The sequence below is a fragment of the Protopterus annectens genome, chromosome 1.part1 (genome assembly GCF_019279795.1).
Source record: "Protopterus annectens isolate FY-2018-M chromosome 1.part1, PAN1.0, whole genome shotgun sequence".
In the NCBI taxonomy this organism is placed as follows: Eukaryota; Metazoa; Chordata; order Ceratodontiformes; family Protopteridae; genus Protopterus; species Protopterus annectens.
In genome coordinates this window covers 1555490344-1555512181 of record NC_056726.1, presented here as the reverse complement: position 1 = coordinate 1555512181, position 21838 = coordinate 1555490344, and the positions used below count along the sequence as shown (strand labels likewise).

General features: G+C 42.7%; 1 protein-coding gene across 1 annotated transcript in view; it reads left to right on the top strand.

The window, feature by feature from the left end:
* The window catches only part of CLIC4 (chloride intracellular channel 4), a 1305478-nt gene that overhangs the window by 705513 nt on the left and 578127 nt on the right, over positions 1-21838 (top strand). Inside the window, exon 3 of the mRNA XM_044083084.1 lies at positions 12936-13061. Within this exon, the coding sequence (XP_043939019.1) occupies positions 12936-13061 (126 nt within the window). The remainder of the gene's footprint in view (positions 1-12935; positions 13062-21838) is intronic.

The following is a 21838-nucleotide window of genomic DNA, read 5'->3' as shown; positions in this document are numbered from 1 at the left end:
CTGTTGATTTAGGGAACACTCCCTTCTTTTTTCTGTTATGTTTTTTGCTAGGGAGTGGATATTTTTATTTACATTTTCCTGTAACCTATATCTGAAGGGCACGGCTCTAGCCTCCTTTGCTGCAAGGCAAGAAAGCTCTGAAGATCTGTTGCAGTAACCACTGCATTTATACTGTTCTCTTTAAACTGTTCAGCAGTTAGGAAGTATGGAAGGTGCCCTAAAGCTTTGTATGCTGACCAGTTATCATATCCTTGGCAGACTGTAAACCCATATGGTTTAGGCTACTGCAACTGTGATCTGCTTGAACTTCTACTGTTATGGTGAGTTAAAACACACTAATGTATGTTTTCTTTCAAAAAGTGTTAGATGCATATTAGTTTGATATGCCTCCATCAATCATTGACTGTTATAAGAATCCCCTTGTAAACTACTCCCTAGGGACATCTTTCTCAAGAATCAGTCTAGCTGTCAACCACACAGTTATAAATATGTAAATATTTTTGAAACTTCTGTATTACATGTTGACTTTTAGAACACATCGATATTATTTCTTATCAGTTGTTCTCTTTTACGTATATATGGTGTGTCATAAATCCGTCAATCCTGCTCATTTTCTGTATCTGTTACATTGTACCAATTTGTATTGTATACTGTAGATACATGATTCGGTGGATATTTCTCTTGTATGCCTCTGAGGCCGGCCTCGGGGGGGGGAGGGGTGAAAACTTTCTTTGATTCAGCCTACCTACCTGGTTATCAAATGGCAAATAGATGAAAATAATGAATAAATACTCGAGCATATATTTTTTTCTGTAACCGATATACAGCTGGCTGTTCTGTAAGATTGCACATCCTCTACCACTCTGACTTGCAATGTAATTGCAGTAGAATTGGCTTGCTTGCATATCTGAATAGCATTTTAATACTGGAGCATATTAAATCTCTTTACATTTCACAACTCTATTCTCAGGCTTCTTGACTCAAATGCTTTACTTGTTTTGTAGTTGCTAACTCTTCTCAATGGTTAATTTCATTTGACATAAGTTTGTATTCCCTGGACTTTGCCTAAAATGGTACCAATTCATCTGCTTTCTACTCTGGTTAAAAAATAAAATAAATCTACAACTTTGCTGGAAGCCTAGTTTAGAAATAGTCTCAGATGTAGTTTAAGTACAGACTTTACAAGATTCTGCATCATTTGTAGATATCTCTGTAGTGCATGTTTATATTCTAACCTTAGTTCTTGCACAGTTATTTGCTTTATTTTTCTGGCTGTTTTAGATTTTGACTCCCTGTGTTTCAGACTTGTCAATATGGTGATGTTCTTCGTGTTTCACTGTTGCAGTCATCACATTTGGGTTATCCCTGCCAGGGTAGCCCTCGGTCGGCTCGAATGCCAGAGGCTTAGTATTTCTGCGTCGGTTGCTGTCGCTTCAGGACTGACGTCAGGTCGTCAGTAGTGTAAAGTATGGCAGCCGATGCCATTTCAACAGTCTTTCTTGCCATGGAGCCCAAAGCAGAAGCAGTTTGCATGAGTGCTGGTCGGCTGCCACCTGAGTTTCGTCTACCAAACTGAAGTTGAAGTCTTCTAAAGCTAAGTACCCTGTTGGGGATCCTTTTTTCTTGCACTAACCGATGTCAGAAAAAATTAATAATTGTCTTACCTGTGGAAAGCAAATAACACACCGAGACTTCCATTCTTACTGCGTCACTTGTTTAGGCCCACACCCGACGTCCCCCGTTGTCTCTTCTGTGCTTTATTCAATGCCAGAACTATACGTCGTCGGGCCCTTATTGTAGCCAGATATTTTCACTTACAGTCCTCGAATTTTGATATGGCTTTGGTAAGCCATCTGACAGCAGATCTTTCAAAAAAACGTAAAGATAAAGCCAGACCGCACAGGTCTAAACCTACCGACGATGCTTCAGTTAAGCTAGTCGTCAGTTCTCTGGTCCTCAGTGAGGTGCTTTTGCAGTCCCTGATACCCGCTTCTCTGGATTCGCAGGCGGCTACCGAGACCCTTTCGGAGTCCGGTATGCTGCAAAACTCCTTTTTGACTAAGGATCCTGCGGTCGTCTCTACCTTGGATGGGTCCGGAGCCGCTGAGCAAGCACCGGCTTCCGAGGAAGTCCTTCGCACTACCGTTTCTTGACCCAAACCGACGTCTTCTTTCGCGGCTACCGTTCTTTCAAAAATGACCGAGTGTCTAAGGCCCAGGGTACGAACCACACCTAAGAAACCGACAACCCACTCTCAGGCACCTGCTTCCTTGCCTCAGTCTCAAATGCTTAAAATGGCAGAATACCTTATCATTCTGATCAGGGGAAGCCAAGCTACCCACTCCAAGAAGAAAAGAGGTCTGTCCCCTGTAGTTTTGTCTGAACAAGAGTCAAATGACTCTGATGCATCTGAATATGAAGACATGGAACCCCTCTGTACTTATGAGGATTCTGATGCAGAGGATTCCATCCCTTCAGCCTCTCCCCCAGAGGATTTTCCTTTGGGAAAACCCTGCATACCTTAAGGGAGCATTTCCAATGGGAGAGTCAAGACTACCCGCAGTCTAAACAGAGACTCGGGGAATTCCTAGATCTTCCACAGCACAGACCCTTGGCCATCCCCCCAGTCCTGGATGTTGTGAAGGATGTTTTCCTGGAATCCAGCTTGACTCCTGACACCCTCCCCTCCTGCAACCAGAAAACCAGACAGGTACCGAGTGTCTAAGGCCCAGGGTACGAACCACACCTAAGAAACTGACAACCCACTCTCAGGCACCTGCTTCCTTGCCTCAGTCTCAAATGCTTAAAAGCATTCTAAACACCTTCCTGGTGATCCCAAAATTCAAAATGCTCACCCTCCAGCAGCTGCTACCCATGCTCTCCAGGGACGATTGGCTAGCCACCCTAAATCTAAAAGAGGCCTACCTCCACATTCCTATCAGGGAATCATGCAGGAAATATCTCCATTTCAGGGCAGGATCTCAACACTTTCAGTTCTCTGCACTTCCCTTTGGCTTATCTACTGGTCCCAGAGTTTTCACAGACAGCCAGGAAAAGCTGCTCAAGCATCTGGCCTTTGTAAAGACCCTACTAACCTCCCTAGGGTACACCGTCAACGAAATGAAATCCAAACAGGTGCCCACCCAAAGGATTATCTTTCTGGGAACAAAACCGGACACAGCATCCCAGATGGCATTCCTTACACCAGAAAAACAAATTTTCCTGACAGCCTACTTCTCTCAACTAGCCACCAGGCCCCATTTATCTGCAAGGAAGATCCTGCAAGCTCTGGGGTTCATGGCATCTTGCATAATACTCATTCCATATGCTAGACTGCATATGAGGAAACTGCAGTGGTATCCAAAAAGTTTTTGGTGTCAACACTGTCAAGACCTGGAAACTCTTTTACCTATAATTCCTTGCCTCAGAAAAGATTTTGTTTGGTGGGCAACAGCATGCTCCCACAACAAGGGACTGTCTTTCTCACCACCCCCCGCCGCCCAGAACCTCACCACAGATGCATCAGACTATGCCTGGGGTGCACAACTGGATGGCAGGTGCATACAGGGCCAATGGAGCCCACAGCAAATCCCTCTGCACATCAACCAGAAAGAGATGACGGCTGTGCAGTATGCCTTGATAGATTTCAAACTCCTTATCTCTCCAGGGGCTCTCCTGATCAAAACAGACAACACCACTGGGATGTGGTATATCAACAAGTAGGGAGGGACTCATTCCTACCCTCTATGCAGGCTGGCCATCACCCTTTGGCGCACAGCATCTGCCATGCAACTGCACCTGTTAGCGCAATTCCTACAAGGCTCTCTCAACTCTCTGGCAGACCAATTGAGCAAAAATCTTGTGGACCCACATGAGTGGCAGCTCAACAGAAGAACTTTCAACCTAAAAACTCAGAAATGGGGGACCCCGAAGTTTGACCTCTTTGTCTCCCACACCAACCATTAGCACAGCAAATTCTGCACCAGGGAGCATCACTGCATGGCTTGGAAAGTGGATGTCCTGTCCTTCTCCTGGGTCAGTCTATCAGTCTATGCATTTCCTCCACTACCTCTCATCCCTAGGGTACTGCTCAGAATAAAGGAGGAAAAACCAATGACCATTCTTATAGCTCCAGACTGTCCTCACCAGCACTGGTACCCCTTGCTGTGCAGCCTGTCCCCACAGCCACCATGGCATCTTCCTCAGATTCCAAACCTCTTGACTCAAAGCGAAGGGGAATTCATGCATCCCCAATTGCAGAGACTCAGTTTGGCAGCTTGGCTTATTCCCTAACCCCGAACCAATCTGCTAACCTCAGTAAACAGGTTATAGATGTTATCCATGAGACCAGATGCCCTAGCATTAGAAAGTCTTATGCTGACAAAGGGAAAAGGTTCTGCACCTGGATCCAGGCTAAGAGAGCCAATACAGCACGGCCCTCCCACCTCTCATCCTGGATTACTTAGCTGACCTACTACACAGTGACGTCTCTTTCTCTTCTATAAAAATTCATGCCTCTGCTATTTCTGCTCTTTTTCCCACTGAGCAGCCCCTTTTCTCACACCTTTTGGTCAAACAGTTCCTAAGAGGGGCTAGCAACTTGCGGCCACCCAGAAGGGCACCAATCCCAGCTTGGGGCCTTAACTTTGTATTGGAAAAGCTCACCTTGCCCACCTTTTTTCCTAATCCCCAGAACAAGGGGGAAATGATTCTGCACTCTCTAGATGTGCACAGACAGCTCGGATTCTATCTAGACAGGACTAAATCCTTCAGAAAGTCAGATTAATTTCTGGTTAGCTTTGCTACAGGGGCAGAAGGCAAAGCCATCTCCAAACAAACTATATCCAAATGGATAGCACACTGCATCCATTTCTGCTACAAACAACATGGAATGCCTCCCCCCAGGGGGTTAGTACTCACTCCACCAGAGCAGCCTCCACCTCTGCAGCTTTCCTCAGAGGAGTCCCCACCAGGGACATCCTGGAGGCTGCCACATGGACATCTGTTCACACTTTTACCAAGCATTACCACCTGCCTCTCTTCTCCAAATCCAGGTCAGGGTTTTCCTCTGCAGTCTTGCATGGCATCCTAGCCAGCCCCTAATTTTTAACTGCCTCCACCCATTTCCTCAGCTTTGGGAATCAACCCAAATGTGATGACTGCAACAGTGAAACACGAAGAACATAGTACAGTTGTGTACATTTACCATAAATGTAGATGTTCAAGTGTATTCACTGTTGCAGTCCTGGTTTTCCTCCCTCCATCCCCCTTTCTTCTTTTCCCTTACAAGGGACATATTGATAATTACTTTCTACTGGTGGTGTTCTTCCACCAGAACCTGGCTCCTACTTGGGGGCTCCTGACAGGTTAGGTCAAGAAAAACTGATGTAATGGCGTCGGCTGCCTTAATTTATACTACTGACGACCTGACGTCAGTCCTGAATCGACAGCAACTGATGCAGAAATACTAAGCCTCTGGTATTCGGGCCGGCTGAGGGCTACTCTAGCAGGGATAACCCAAATGTGATGACTTCCACAGTGAATATACTCGAACAGCTACATTTATGGTAAGTGTGCACAATTGTAGTTTATGCATTTACTTTTGTTTAGCTTGAAATTTAAATTTCTAAACAGACGTTAATCTTTTATCATGTTGTTCCTTTGTTTATCCACCACACTAGTAGTTCATCACTTACATTTACAGCAACTTCTAGAATTTTGGTTACCTGGCAGCAGCAGTTTGGAACATCTCTAGTGCTGATAAAATGTAAAATAGGAATCTAAAGAGCTGCACTTTCTTGATGGCATATTAAATGTACACAGCTTCTAGTTTTGACTGCTCAAAAATATGGTTTGCATTTAGTGCCATGAAAAGCATTGCATGCGACACTTATGAGGTCCCTTTTTCAATAATAAGCAAACTTTTTATCAGTTTATTCAGATTTTGCAGATCAGAGCAAAGGTGCAAGTTTTATTTATTTTCCTTTTGCATATTATTCATAGGAGCATGTCAGTTCTTGGTGAGTACTGATACCATGACGTAAGTTTGCTGAAAGCCACTTTCATTGCCACTAGAGTTAGCCATTTATTTCACTATTTTGATAGTGGAGTATGTATATAGAGGTATGGGTGATAGTGGGCCGTCCCCCCAGAGAGGTGGTGGAGGGGAGCTGTCTCCCTGCAGAAATAGTTTGAGTTTTTTTTTTTTTGGGGGGGGGGTGACAACAGCATATGTTCACAACTTTGACACTCCCTGAAATTGTCTTTGGTGGATCAACTAGAGTGTGCTATTCACCGTATACTCTCATTATCCATCCATCCTTCTATCATCATCTTATCACCATTTTCGCACATGGGATAGAGGTGTCACATCAACAGTGATCACCATCTGAATCCAGTTTAACTGTACTGGGTGGCTCGTCCTGCCTCGTTTGTGCTTCCATACCGCATATGCATGTGCACTCACACGTATAGCCATTTCAGTGTGTCCAGGTCACCTACGACATTTCTTTGGACTGTGAGTAGAAACCAGAGCATCCATAGAAAACCCTAGCAAACACACGGAGGACATACAGGCTGAAATCACAGAATATACAATCTTTACACATAACATAATCCAAATAAGCAAAAATTGCTGCTCTGCTCCATGGCTACCCCCACTGCAGTAGCCTTAGCCATATGGGTTATATCCTGTCAAGGGTACAACAGCTGGCCAACTTTCGAATCTTCAAGGCACTACCACACACCCAAACCACCCAGCAGCTTGAGCTGAACTGACTAAAAGACAAGCTTGGGCACCAAGCCCTTCAGAGCTTTCCTGCCAACAGAGATAGGGAGGGTGAGCACTGAAAGGACAATGCTAGGGATAGGAAAAAAATAAATGCCCACGCACTGACATAAAAAAGACACCAAAAAAACGGGGTGGGGGGTGGGGGGTGGTTAGAGGAAGCAGTTACTAGAGAAGTGATCATTTGAGCATCTACTGGTATGGTACGTCTATGTATACAACTGTACTGTGTTCATTATATTGATCGGTGCTGCAGCCTTAGCTATATGGGTAATTACAGTAAGACGTTGTCCTGTTCGATTCTCAGCTAGACCGTCTTCTGTGTGAAGACATGTGTGAATGGGCGTACCTTCGTTGAAGGTTGTGCATCAGGGCTGGCAACTCGGCACATAAAAATCTACTGCCAATCATTAGCGGACCGGAGTTCCGCTGTGGCGACCCCTCACCGAGAAAAGCCGAAAGACACAACAACAACAACAACTGCATTTGGAAGGTGGAAGGAGAAGAGTCCAGGAGCCTCTGGATAATGGTCCTAGCAAAGCCTGACCTGGATGTAGAGAAGGAATCAAGCTTATAGTGCTTTGTAAAAGTATGTAATTAGGATCGAATAGCAGATTCTAGAATACTTCCAGTATCCAGCCATTTTGAAAAAGCCGTAGATGAAGCAAAGGCCCTGGTAGAATGGGCCTTTACCCTGCTTGGAATAGATTTGTTACAGTGATTATAACAAAAACTAATAGCCTTAGATAACCATTCGGAAATGGCCTGTTTTGACACAGGCTGTCCTTTCTTCTACCCAGACAAGAAATGAGTAACTGGTCACTTCTTCAGTAGCCACTTTCTCCATCCATCCCCCTTTGTTTTTTTTATTATGCCAGGATGTGTATATGTGTATGTATTTTCACTCCTAGCTATGTCCTTTCAGGGCTCAGCCTCCCTATCACTTGGCATGGAAGCTGTAAAGGGCTTGGCACTCAAACCTATGTTCCTATGTTTTTAGGCAGCTCATTAAGACTGTCGTCCGAGTGTAAAATTTAAGAGGCGAAAGAAGTAAGTTAAAATGGAGAAAAAGTTAACTTTTCCAGGACATAATTCAGATCTCAAGGAGGAAGAGCACATTTTCTTTGAAGTCTGATGTGAATGATACCTTTAAGAAATTGCTTGACTTTAAAACTTGCAGAGAGAAGTGGATGTGTGGATAAACACGTAGAGATGGTTAACAAATGTGCTTTTACAAAAGAATATGTCAGTCCAGCATTGAGCAGCTCATACAGATAAGAAAGAATAGTAGGGATACACATTTGATGAAGAGTCCTGGTCCTTCTTTTGGCACAAAATAGAAACGCTTTTCCATTTGGAAATATAAAATATTTTATTGAGTTTTCTAAACTCCTGTCATACCTAGAATTAAAATCCTATCATCCAAATTGTTAGATTTAGGGTTTGCAGATCTGGATGACAGAGTGCTCTTCTGTTTTTTGATTAAGTCCATCTTGAGGGGTAACTTGTGATGATTGCCCTTGGACAAATGAAAGAAGAAGGGAGAACCAGTGTTGTCTAGGCCAAAAAGAGGGTCACCAATATCATCTCTGGCTTGTCCTTCTTGATTTTAAGAAGACCCTTTAGAATCAGATGAAAGGGAGGGAAGACATAAGGGAATATCCCTTTCCAATACACTGTTAAGACAGTCTAAGCCGTCTGTTCAGAGTAGAGGAAAACAGATCTATTTGGTGAATACCCCACTGATGAATAATCTGCAGGAAGTCTTCTTTGTCAATGCATTCAAGAGGGTCTGCCCTGAATCTGCATCTGCTAAAATAATCTGCTACTTTGTTCATCTCTGTGGATATATAAACCGCCTGAAGAAAGACACTGTTACACACTTACTTCTCATATTGACATTGTCAGTCTACACAAATAAGATTTTGTTCTTCATTGTTTGTTGATGTGCCACATTACAGTGGCATTGTCTGTTAGGATTCAAAGGGTCCCTGGAGACCAAAGCAGAGCAAGGATCAGGACCTTCATTTCCTTGACGTTTATGTGACTGTTCCTGTCCTGACTTGACCATACACTCTGGACTCTGATATTCTTGGAACATGGAAGCCGGGCCTGAAGCACCTGTGGAGATTTCCTGGAATGGGGAGTAAACCACAAAGGGCACTCCAGGACTGAGTCATATTTGGATGATCCACCACAGAAGTTTCATCTTTATGAAGGGAAAGACAGGAAGTGGGAAGACCAAGGGGTGGCAGTGTTGTGTCCAGTCTGATTTGAGATGACACAGAATATTCTTCATATGTAAACTGGAAAAAGGAATTATTTGTATGGTTAAAGTCATATATCCTAGGGATCTCAGTATCTCCCTTGCAGAGATCAAGTCTCAACAAAGGAGAGAATTGTAGGAGGAAATCAAACTGAATTATGTTTGAGGGAGAAATAATTTCAGAGAGAGAGAGAGAGCATTTAGGTGGCACCTTAGAAAGCCTAGATTTCTGAGACAGCAGAAGGACAGTTTTTTTTCCAAGTTTAGAGTGAAACCTAGATGAAGGAAGAGATCCATGATAAATTTAATATCCTGAAGGAGCTTACATCTTGAAGTAGACTGAAGAAGAAAATTGTCCAGTTAAGGGTACATGTGTATACTCTGGAGCCTGCAGAAGACTATGACAGGGGCTAGGCATTTTGTACATACCTTTGTGGTTACAGAATGACAAAAAGGCCAAGCAGAAAACTGAAAATTAGATTGTAAGGCACAAAGTCTTAAGCAACTTCTCACATCTGTATGAAAGGGAATATAAATATAAGCATTCTCGGGGAAAAGGGTCACTAGGAAAGCTGGTAGAAAGAAAATTGGAAGAACTGACTGATGAATTAATATTTTGAATTTTGGCACAGCTAAGAAAGTGATGAGAACTGATTAATTCAAAACTGGCCTCCAACTTCTCTCCTTTCTTGGAACCAGTAAAAGGCTTGAGTATAGCCCCTTTCTCCTTTGGTGTTGAGGAAAATGCAGTTGTATATTTAAAGTTACCATAACAGTATACATTCAAATGATCACTGCTGAGTAGCCTTCAGTATATGGCTTACATCCTGACAAGAATACAACACCTGGCCAGCTTCCAAAGATACAGGGCATCTTTGACTCACTCAAGAGTGTTAGAGCTACAAACTCGTATGTCTTACCTTCCAGTTCTGATCCTTCACAAGGACAAGGTATTCCTGAGGACTAGTAGTACTTTTATGTCAAAAGTTGTCAAAAATATTTTTGAAGCAGTCTATTAACTTGTCCATCTTCTTTCCTAACACCCAGAATAAGGAAAAAATAATTCTACACCTGTTTGATGTTCATAGACAACTCAGTTCCTGTTTGGTTAGAACTAAGACAATAAGAAAATTTGATCAGCTTTTTATCTCCTATCAGGATAAAAAGCTTGGTTGCCCTGTCTCAGAACAGACTATGTCCAGATAGATTTATTTGGTTATATCTTTTTGTTATGAAATCTGTTCCATGCCAGGTGAAAGCTCATTTTACCTGGGCTGTTGCTTCTTCTTCTGCATTTTTCAAAGGCTTGGACTCAAGAACCATTTTAGAAGTAGCCACTTGGTATTCCATACACACCTTCACAGAACCCTATAAAACTGATCCTTTCTGTACAGCCAGTTTTTCTAGATCAGTTCCCCAAGGAATGCTAGACTCCAATTCCATACCTCAGTCCTCCTGCTAAACAATCTAAAAGCTTTGGGAATCATCCCATATGTGAGCAGTGCTGTAGCAATGATCAAATGAAGGACATAGAACATCTGTGTGAGAACTTACCATAACAGCAGACGTCCAAATAGATGACTGTTGCAGTGTTTGCACCCTTATTCTCTCCTTCCCGTTTTCATTTATATTCTCCCCTCTCTTGGTCAAGGTGGTCCTACACCTCCCCCTCTTTACTGATATGTCTGTGTTTCCCTCTCTCTTGTTTTCCTCATTTCTCTTTGTCTGGAGCATGAAAGTCCTGAAAAACATCATACGTCATACCCCTGTCCCCTGTCTACCAGCAAGCTTCCATGCTCCTGGATCACCAAGTAGAAGGATAGTGTGAGAGGATGGTGCCCATGCTTTTGGTTTACTGGACAGATGTGGTGTCCTTGGCAGGATGCTTTCCATATGTTATCAATACCGCAACAGTGATTTATTTAGACATCTACTGGTAAGATTTTACACAACTGCACTTTATCTACCATAGTTAAAAGTATACTCACTCCTGCTTTCTCATCACACAGAGGTGCCACAGTGAAGAAGTGAGTTATCATGAATGAGATCAGTTACTGTACCCATTGCACTCCTCCCTTGTCATATATTAGTCAATCTCAGTCTGTTCACCATCTGGCACATACCCCCAAAGCCTGGCAACAACAAAGTATTCTCTTCAGTAATATCAGCAAAAGCGTCTGTAATCATTTCAGAAAGGTAATCAATGGACTGCAATGCCTTCACCCAACTCGGCACATATTTCTGCTGGGTCTGGTAAATGAATGTGAGAGCAGCTTTGAAGCACTTCTTTCCTGTAGAAGTAAACAGAGTAATTGCTCTTCCACTACATTTATTGCTGTGCTTATGATGGCATGCCCAACATCTTTTCCCCTGCACCTGATGTTCCCATGCGTAAACATAGCCATCCTTTGTCAGTAACTGTTTCCCCCTTTGGGACTTCACATATCAGTAAGTCCTCCCAGTTTTGCCAGTGGCTGCAAACTCAGGGGAAGTTCCCTCTTGCTTGTCATCCATAGAATTTTGTCACAGAACAAACTAACAACCCCATACAAAACATGCATGAGCAAGCACTGAACATTTCAAAGAAATGTATACCATTTGTTTAATACATCCAAACAGTACATCAGAGATGTGCATATACTTTGATGCCATACAAAAGACTAAAATAATTATCACTGCATTGAATAACACTTTAAAGTGCTACCACCAGAAAAACATACAGCAGTAATAAATAATGTACAGAAAACATACCTGCTATAGGTACAGCTGTAGCCATACATAAAAAAAGATAAACACAGACTTAGAATCATGTACCTCTGTCACCAGACTAATCATGTATCCATGACCTCGTGATTTCACCAACAGTAGCACTAACACATCTACTCCACAGACAAAACACACAGATACCATAAGTGTAAGGCAGTTCAGACCCCCACCCAAGATACTGCATTAACAACACTATCCATTTCAGTAGGAGTTATATACACATATATACATATGGGTCTCCTTCACATGGTCGACTTTTCAGAAAGTTGACTTTCATATTGCTGAGACCATATGATCGACTTTCGAAAAGCCGACCATGGGGAACCGCTGTCTCCGTACAGTGCGGAATAGGAACATTTCCTTCTGCACTGTAGTGGGATTTCGGAGTTGGTATATTTACATTATGGGGAGTGTGGGAGGCAGTTTAAGGTAAGTGTTTGTTGTGTTTTATGTGTTTAGTTTACATAGTCGGCTTTTCGAAAGTCGATCATATGGTCTTGGTCATATGAAAGTCAACTTTCTGAACAGTCGACCATGTAAAGTAGACCTATATTTATGTGTATATAGATATATATATGTGTATATATATATATATATATATCTATATATATATATATATATCTATATATATATATATATATATATATATATATATATATATATATATATATATATATATGCATATATATATATATATATATATATATATATATATATATATATATATATATATATATATATACACACACACACACACACACACACACACACACACACACACTAGGTAAAAGTGATTAAACACTTTCTGTAGTTTCCAACACTTAATTGTTCCATCGGGTGTTGGTTGTTACAGATACTTATTTTCTGCATGTACTTCTAATAGACTTGAATAAGACTTGGGTTAGACTAGTGAGACGCATCAACAGGATTTGTTTGCACCAGTTTATTTTTAATGCCACAGTTACTCAGTGTGCAGGTCAGCATATAGCTAGGATAGGATGTAGCCTTCTTGTTAGTTACTAGTGTGAAACATGTTCATAGTGAAGACTGTGTAACTATATATTAGTAACAATTTCTGTCTTTGTCTCTCTCTCTTTCTTTTGTCTTTGGCTATAGAAAACCTGCTGATCTGCAGAATTTAGCTCCAGGAACACATCCTCCTTTCATCACTTTCAATGGTGAGGTGAAAACAGATGTTAACAAAATAGAAGAATTCCTTGAGGAAGTGCTGTGTCCCCCAAAGTAAGCAAAAACAGTTACATGCAAGAAAGTCTGAGTTCGTATTTGCTATGTTTTTACTTCGGTGGTAATCATACTAATGCCTGTATATACATTGAAAGTTTTACCCTTTGATTTTCATTTGATATGTGTTCATTCATGAATGAGTGGGACAAAGGATTTGCTAAGGAGAATTGGTCTTGATTAACTCACAGGACTCAGGTGTTCCATGCTTGCTTTGCTTGATGGATTTAACTTCCCTTTCCCATGATTCCTGCAACAGATGTTCTTCGTGTTTCACTGTTGCAGTCATTACATTTGGGTAATCTGCTGGCAGGTTGCCTTCAGTCAGCCTGAATAACAAAGTCTTGGGTCCTGCGTCGGTTGCTGTCTCCTGTTCCATGACATCAGGTCGTCAGGGGTATAAAACATGCAGCCGACGCCATCTTATTCAGTCTTTCTTGCCGCGCGGTGCCCGAAGCAGAAGCAGTTCGCAAGTGCCGGTCCGCCAACTCCTGAAATTTTCACATTCGAGTTTCAGAACCGAAGTCTTCAACTTAAGCTAAGTACCCCGTTGGGGAAACTTTTTCTTGCTCCTTACCGATGCCAGTAAAAGTTAATAATTGCATTACTTGTGGGAAGTAAATACCTCATAAGGATTTTCATTTGTACTGTATTCCTTGCCTAGGTCCAGATCATAATGTGCCTTGCTGTCGGTTTTGTGCTAGATTTAACCAACGCACTATTAAACGTTGGTATATTTTTGCTTCAGAATATTTTGGATCCAGATTTAATTACCCTGAAATGTCATCGGTTAGCAATCCGACTACTGGAGTTCACAAAAAACGCAAAGAAAAAGAGACAGACCGTCGAGGTCCAAAACCGACAAAAAAGCTTCTCCTAGGCCATTCGCCGGTTCGCCGGTACTCAGGGAGGCGCTTTCCCAGCCACTGATACCCGCTACATTTGAGTAGCAGACCTCTACTGAGACCCATGCAGAGTTTGGTATGCCGCGAGATTCTCAGAGTATTGAACCCGTGGATGTCTCCCTTGGATGGGTCCGGAGCCGCTGAGCAGGCACCAGCTTCTGAGGGTGTTTTCAGGTCTCAACATTTTTATATAAAACTGACTCCAGCTTCAAAAACAAGATCAAAAACATCTTCTAAGGCTAAAAGCCCGACTCATGAGTCACGTGCGCAGGCCCCTATGCCTAAAAAACAGATCAAAATGGCTGAGGACTTAATTACCTTGATCAGGGGTCCCCCCCCCCCCCGCTAAGAGGCCTAGGCAAGACACTGATTATGAATCTTCAGATCAGGTTTCCATTTCTTCTGATTCCTCTTCTGATCAGGAATTTTCTGTTCCATCCTATGAGGATTCAGATGCAGAAGAATCCATCCCATCTGCATCTCCTCCTGAGGATTATTCTTTTGGTGAAACCTTTCATACTTTAAGGGAACATTTTCATTGGGAGAGTCAGGATTTCTGTGAATCAAAAAGGAGGCTTAGGGATTTCCTTCTTCCTCAGCATAGGCCTTTGGCTATACCTCCTGTATTAGACATTGTTGATGATGCAAAATCAAGCATGGCTCCTGATTCCCTACCTCTGGCTCCTAGTAAGCCAGACATATATTACAGGGTTCCTGACTCCCACAAATTTCTATTAAAAAATCCTGCTGCTGATCCTGAGACTATCTCACAGGACCCCAAAGGTGTAAAGGCCTCTACAGCCAAAAATCCTACCCCCTCTGATGGAGATTCCAGGGCGCTGGATAGATGGGGAAAGAAGGTTTACCCGTCTGCAACCTTGGCAATTAGGGCCTTAAACTGCCAGTTTCATATGCTTAAATATCAACAGCTTGTTATGGACTTATTGAAAAAGAAAATGATATTGATTTCTGATTGTGTGGAAAATAAAGAATTACAGGAGTTACTGCATGCAGCAGAACAGGTTGGAAAGCATACTTTGCAATGTTGTTTTGATTCCTTGGAGGCCTCTTGCAGGGCCGCAGTTACTGGATCTGTAATTAGAAGGCATGCCTGGCTAAAGGAGCAAAATCTGCCTGATCATGTTAAATCTAAATTGTTGGATGCCCCTTTACAGCATGATACTCTGTTTGGTAATAAGGCAGAAGAGGTTTTAAAGAAAATGGAAGACAAAGCTAAATCTGTGCAAACTGTAAAAGATTTCTTACAAGTGCAGCCACCCAGGTTCAGTAGGCACTGGCCTACTAAAAATTGGTCCTTTCCTGTGTCCAACAGAGCCTCTCAAGGCAAATCCAGGCACTCAAAAGGCTCTAGATACCAATCACAGGGTTCTTACAGGTCAAAGCAATGGGGTGCCTCCACCTCCAAATCTCAAGGAAACAAAGCACAACCCTACAGTAAGCAGTCTCAATGACTTCCCTCTACCTTCATCAAGCACTTATCTTTTGGCAGCCCCCTTAGGAGGAAAATTAGCACTTCATGCTCAAAATTGGCAGTTAATTACCCAGGACAAGTGGGTATTAAACATAGTATCCCAGGGGTACAGATTTAATTTCCATACTTTGCCCATGTCAAACAGTTGGCCAGATCTGCCACAAAATCAATGGGCAGAGGCTCAGAAACAAGTTACGTCCCTCATAGATATGGGGGCTATTCAACCAGTACCAGAACAGGAAAAAGGACAAGGTTTTTACTCAAGACTGTTCCTGGTACCCAGAAAAGACAATGCCTGGCGTCCAGTACTGGACTTATCAATTTTGAACACGTTCCTGGACATTCCAAAATTCAAAATGCTGACTTTACAACAGCTACTGCCTATGCTGGGCAAGAACGCTTGGTTAGAGACTCTAGACTTAAAAGAGGCATACCTGCATATCCCAATAAGGGAATCGTGCAGAAGATACTTCTGCTTCAAGGCAGGTTTTTTGCATTACCAAGTCTCTGCACTGCCCTTTGGCTTATCTACTGTGCCCAGGGTCTTTACAAAGTGCCTGGCACCAGTAATTGCATTCTGTAGACAAAGAAGCATACAAATGTATCCTTACCTGGACGACTGTCTCATTCAAGCAGAGAACAAGGACATTCTTCTTCAACATCTGGCATTTGTAAAAAGGCTTCTAACATGCCTAGGGTACACAATAAACGAAAAGAAATCACAATTGGTACCCTCTCTAATAATTACATTCCTGGGTGCAAGCTTGAATACAACTGCCCAGATGGCTTACCTTACGCCAGACAAACAAAGGCAACTGACAATATACTTCAAACAGATGGCAACAAAAACCCAGTTATCTGCAAGACAAATTCTGCAGGCTTTGGGGTTCATGGCATCCTGCATTCTACTAATTCCATATGCAAGACTGCATATGAGGAAACTTCAATGGTACCTAAAAAGTTTATGGAGTCAACATTGTCACAGTCTGGAAACAATGATTTCTCTCATTCCTTGCCTACAACAGGAGTTTCTTTGGTGGACAGAGACATGTCACGAAAACAAGTACTGTCATTCACTCTACCCCCTGCCACCCAAACCCTTACTACAGACGCATCGGACTATGCTTGGGGGGCCCACCTGGCGGGGAGATGCATTCAGGGCATATAGAGCCCAAAACAAATGCATCTGCATATCAACCAGAAAGAGATGCTAGCTGTTCAGAATGCTCTGACAGCCTTCAAGGACGTACTTCATCCAGGACAACTACTGATAAAGACGGACAACACCACGGTTATGTGGTACATAAACAAGCAGGGGGGGGTACACATTCCTACCCGCTTTGCAGACTAGCCATGGCATTGTAGAACACAGCCTTGACTTACCAAGTACATCTTCAAGCTCAATTCCTGCCAGGAAAACAAAATACTCTGGCAGATGACCTAAGCAGAAATCTTATGGACCCACGCGAGTGGAAACTGGATCCACAAATCTTCAGCATGGTAACACAGAAATGGGGGAGCCGAGACATAGATCTATTGCCTCCCCCCAAAATTATCAACTGGACAAATTCTGCAAAAGGACTTATCACAGACAAGCATGGAAAGTAGATGCCCCATCCTTCAGTTGCAAAATCCTTTCAGTCTATGCCTTTCCCCCTCTGCCTCTTCTCTCCAAGGTCTTACTAAAGGTCAGACAGGAAAAAACAAAAATGATCCTAATTGCTCCGGACTGGCTTCGCCAGCACAGGTACCCAATTCTAAGGAATATGTTTCAACTCTCTCCTTGGTACTTGCCTCAAATACCTCATCTACTGTCTCAGCAGAACAATCAAATTCTGCACACTCAGCTCCAAACTCTGAACCTTGCAGCGTGGCCGATCATTTAATTATTCAAACACCTCTCAGTAAATCTGTGGTGGATGTCATTTTGGAAGCCAGAAGGCCTAGTACTAGAAAATCTTATGCTGATAAATGGAAGAGATTCTGTGCTTGGAACCAAGCACAAGGAACAGACACAGCAAAACCAAGTATCCCTCAGATTTTACAATACTTGACTGAGATGCTTGACAAGGGCCTATCTTTTTCTTCAATAAAAATCCATGCCTCTGCCATCTCGGCTCATTACAACACGGAGCCTACCATCTTTTCTCATCCTCTGCTAAAACAGTATCTTAGAGGGGCCAAAAATTTAAGGCCTCCCAGAAGATCACCAACTCCTGCATGGGACCTCCGTTTTGTGCTGGAAAATCTCACCCTGCCTCCTTTTGAACCAGCAGCTACTGCGGATATAAAATTTTTATCTTGGAAAACAGCTTTCCTTTTGGCAATCACTTCAGCAAGACGGGTTTCAGAACTACAGGCTCTCATGGCTGTGGAGCCTTTTATTACTTTTTACCCAGACAGGGTGTCCCTCAGGACCAGTCCTTCCTTTATGCTTAAGGTGGTATCAAGTGTGGCTCTTAACCAAACAATTCACCTGCCAACATTTTACCCAAATCCGCAGAACAAGGGGGAGCAGATTCTGCATTCACTGGATGTACACAGACAACTAAGATTCTACTTAAGCAGGACCAAATCTCTAAGAAAGTCTGAGCAACTACTGGTGGCATTTGCTTCAGGATCAGAGGGGAAGGCTGTATCAAAGCAAACTATTTCTAAGTGGATAAGCCACTGCATTAGTTTCTGCTATTTGCACCATGGTAAACGTGTGCCCAAGGGAATCAGGTCACATTGCACCAGGGCTGCCTGTACCTCAGCAGCCTCTCTCAGAGGAGTTCCAACCAAAGACATTCTAGTAGCTGCTACTTGGTGCTCTGTTAATACCTTCACAAAGCATTATCATTTGCCTCTCTTCTCCAAATCCAGGGCAGGCTTTGCCACTGCAGTTCTGCAGGGCCTTATAGCCGCTCCTAATGCTATTTAGTTCCATCCTCCCATCCATAGCTTTGGGATTCTACCCAAATGTAATGGCTGCAATAGTGAAACACGAAGAACATAGTACAGTTGTGTACACTTACCATAAATGTAGATGTTTGAGTGTATTCACTGTTGCAGTCTGGGTTACCCACCCGCCATCCCCCTTTTCTATAACTTCTTTCCTTCACTATACTCTAAAGCCTTTGTGGTGTATTTGCTTTTAGATGAAGGTAAAGTTTATGCTGCTAAAAGTGCATTTACATATATTGCTGTTTATATATATATATATATATATATATATATATATATATATATATATATACACATATTTTTTTTTGCTCCCAATTTGGGGGGCACCTGACATCTGGGGCAAGAAAAACTGAATAAAATGGCGTCGGCTGCATGTTTTATACCCCTGATGACCTGACGTCATGGAAGAGGAGACAGCAACCGATGCAGGACCCAAGACTTTGTTATTCAGGCCGACTGAGGGCAACCTGCCAGCAGATTACCCAAATGTAATGACTGCAACAGTGAATACATTCAAACATCTACATTTATGGTAAGTGTACACAACTGTACTTTCTGCACTTTCCAGTTTCTTTCCCCTTTGAATGCATTTGGTCAAATCCTTACAGCTCCACATGATTTGGATACGTTTTTCATTTCTGGAAGTGCTTTTTTCCCCCTTTGATTTCTAAGTTGAATATAGGTTGGCAACTTTCTTTGCTGTTTGTATGTTTCTTTTGCTTTTTTAAATTATTGTTGGCACCTTCTCGTTCCTCTGGGAATGCTTTTTTGGTAAGCAGCCATTTAAGTGATTTCCTTTCCTAGCAGTATTTCCCCCTTCTTCTGGACTTAAGCTAGTTGGTTAGGACTTAAACTAGTTTGTTGGGTTTCATTGTTTTTCTTCTTTCAGTTTTACAGCACATGTTTAGTCCTGAATGTTTTATATTTCTTGGTTTTCTGGGGTTCCTTGTTAAAGTCTTGCCTGATGAACATCCAACCTGATATTGTTAATCCTCATTCATTCCTTACGTATGGGTATCGGTTCTGACCTCGAAACCAAGCCGACCATCTTCCAGCTCGCATCAGCTACAAACTCTCAAGCTAAAACTCTTACCCAGAATTTCCCTCTCCCTGTTACCTCAGATTTCGTTTGCCGCATCGCCATTCGGTCATGTCAAGCTACTTCTCTTGAGCTTAGTACATTATTTTGTTTTCATACTAGTCTAAAACAACTTTTTCTCTCAGAAAAGTTACTAAATTGTTTTCTCTTACCTTATCACATTTAGCGACTATCCCTTCTTGAATTTTTTCAATCCCCTTCATCCTTTTTACCGCGAGGTATTTTCTTCTTTACCATCGTTGGTAAACCCCTTTTCCTCCTTACCTTCGGGTATTTCTTGTACCATTGCTGGTATTCTTTCTGATTTCCTTCTTTTCTATCAAGAGGCCATGAGGATATGGCAATGGGCGATGGCCATCAACCGTTTTCTTCTAGCAACGCACATTCCCGGGAGTTCCAACACGATAGCAGACAGACTAAGCAGGGGCATTCTACAACCTCACGAGTGGTCCCTGAATCCCTTGATAGCGACGGAGATCTTCCACCGCTGGGGCCTTCCTTGCTGCGACCTCTTTGTATCCCTGACCAACTACAAATGCAGCAACTACTTCGCCCTGATTCCCCCTCTGGGACAGTCACCCAGGGATGCTCTAGTCCACGATTGGCCCTCGGGTCTTCTTTATGCATTTCCACCTCTCCCCCTCATTCCCCAGTTTCTGAAGAAAGCCCGCCGGTTGAAGAGCAAGGTGATCCTCATAACACCATATTGGCCTCGTCAGATTTGGTTCCCCTCCCTTTGGCCTCACCTGCTAGATCAACCATGGATTCTCTATTCAATCCTGGGGTTGATCTCCCATCCGCAGAATCTGATTCATTTCAACTTGGACAGCCTGACGCTTACAGCTTGGCTCCTCCAATTCCCTTGATTGCCAGGCAGAATGATCTTACTTTGCCAGTACGGGACATTTTTATTGCATCTCATAAGTCTTCCACTAGAATTACTTATCTAAGCAAGTGGAAAAGATTTACCTGTTGGCTGAAAGAAAAGCAAGTAGTTCCCTTTTCAGCACCAGTGTCGATAGTACTAGAGTATCTAACCGACCTATTTCAATCAGGTCTGTCAGCCTCTACCATTAGAGTTAATTTGGCTGCAGTATCTAATTTCCACGAGGGTGCCCAAGACCCCTCTCTTATGTCACACAAATTATGCAAGACCTTCATAAAAGGTGTGAATCATTTGAAGCCCCCTTTTAGAGAACCTGTTCAACCATGGGAACTGTCATTAGTTCTACAAGCTCTGACAATGCCACCTTTCGAACCAGCTTCTTCTTGCGACCTCAAATATATGTCATGGAAAACCTTGTTTTTGGTCGCCATTACTTCTGCCAGACGTATCTCTGAGCTTCAAGCCTTATGCATCAAGAGTCCATACTTGATTTTTCATAGAGATAGAGTGTCATTGAGAACTAATCCTTCCTTTCTGCCAAAAGTGATCTCTGAAATGTCCATTAATCAAACCATTGAATTGCCAGTTTTCTTCCCCAATCATTCAAACAAAGGAGAGTATTGCCTACATACCATAGATATTCACAGGCAAATTTGCTTCTACTTGAACAGGACTAAGGCCTCTCGTAAATCAGTCCAGTTATTTTTGGCGTATAATGGACCTAGATTAGGATGTGCTGTTGCTAAGGTCACATTGGCTAGATGGTTGAAAGACTGTATGACCTTCATTTATACACAACGTAATATTCCATTGCCAACTACCATAAAGGCTCATTCGACAAGGTCGGTGGCAATTTTTTGCTGCCTTCCATGCCAGAGCTTCTTTACATGATATCTGTGCAGCTGCAACTTGGGCTATGCTTCATACCTTCATCAATCATTACAAATTAGATTTGGCCTCCAGGGGAAGCGCATCTTTTGGCTCTATGGTGCTCAGGAATGTCCTTCCATGAGAGACTCCCAGGAATAGAGGTAGCTGGGGACTCTGTCCCATATGTAAGGAATGAATGAGGATTAACAATATCAGATAAAGAAGTTATGTCTTACCATAACGTTCTATCTGTATTGTTGATCCTCGTTCAGTCATTACGACCCTCCCTCCTTCCCCCTCCTGTGGCTTCTAGTGGATCTCACCATCTGGTTCTTTTAGGTCATTTGACTAGAGGTAGCCTCTCCCTTCTTTTGACTTGCAAACTAAATCTAAGGTAACAGGGAGAGGGGAAGGTAACAGGGAGAGGGGAATTCTGGGTAAGAGTTTTAGCTCTAGAGTTTGAAGCTGACGGGAGCTTGGAAGATGGCTGGCTTGGTACCGAGGTCGGAACTGATACCCATATGTAATGACTAAACGAGGATCAGCAGTACAGATGGAACATTATGGTAAGACTTAACT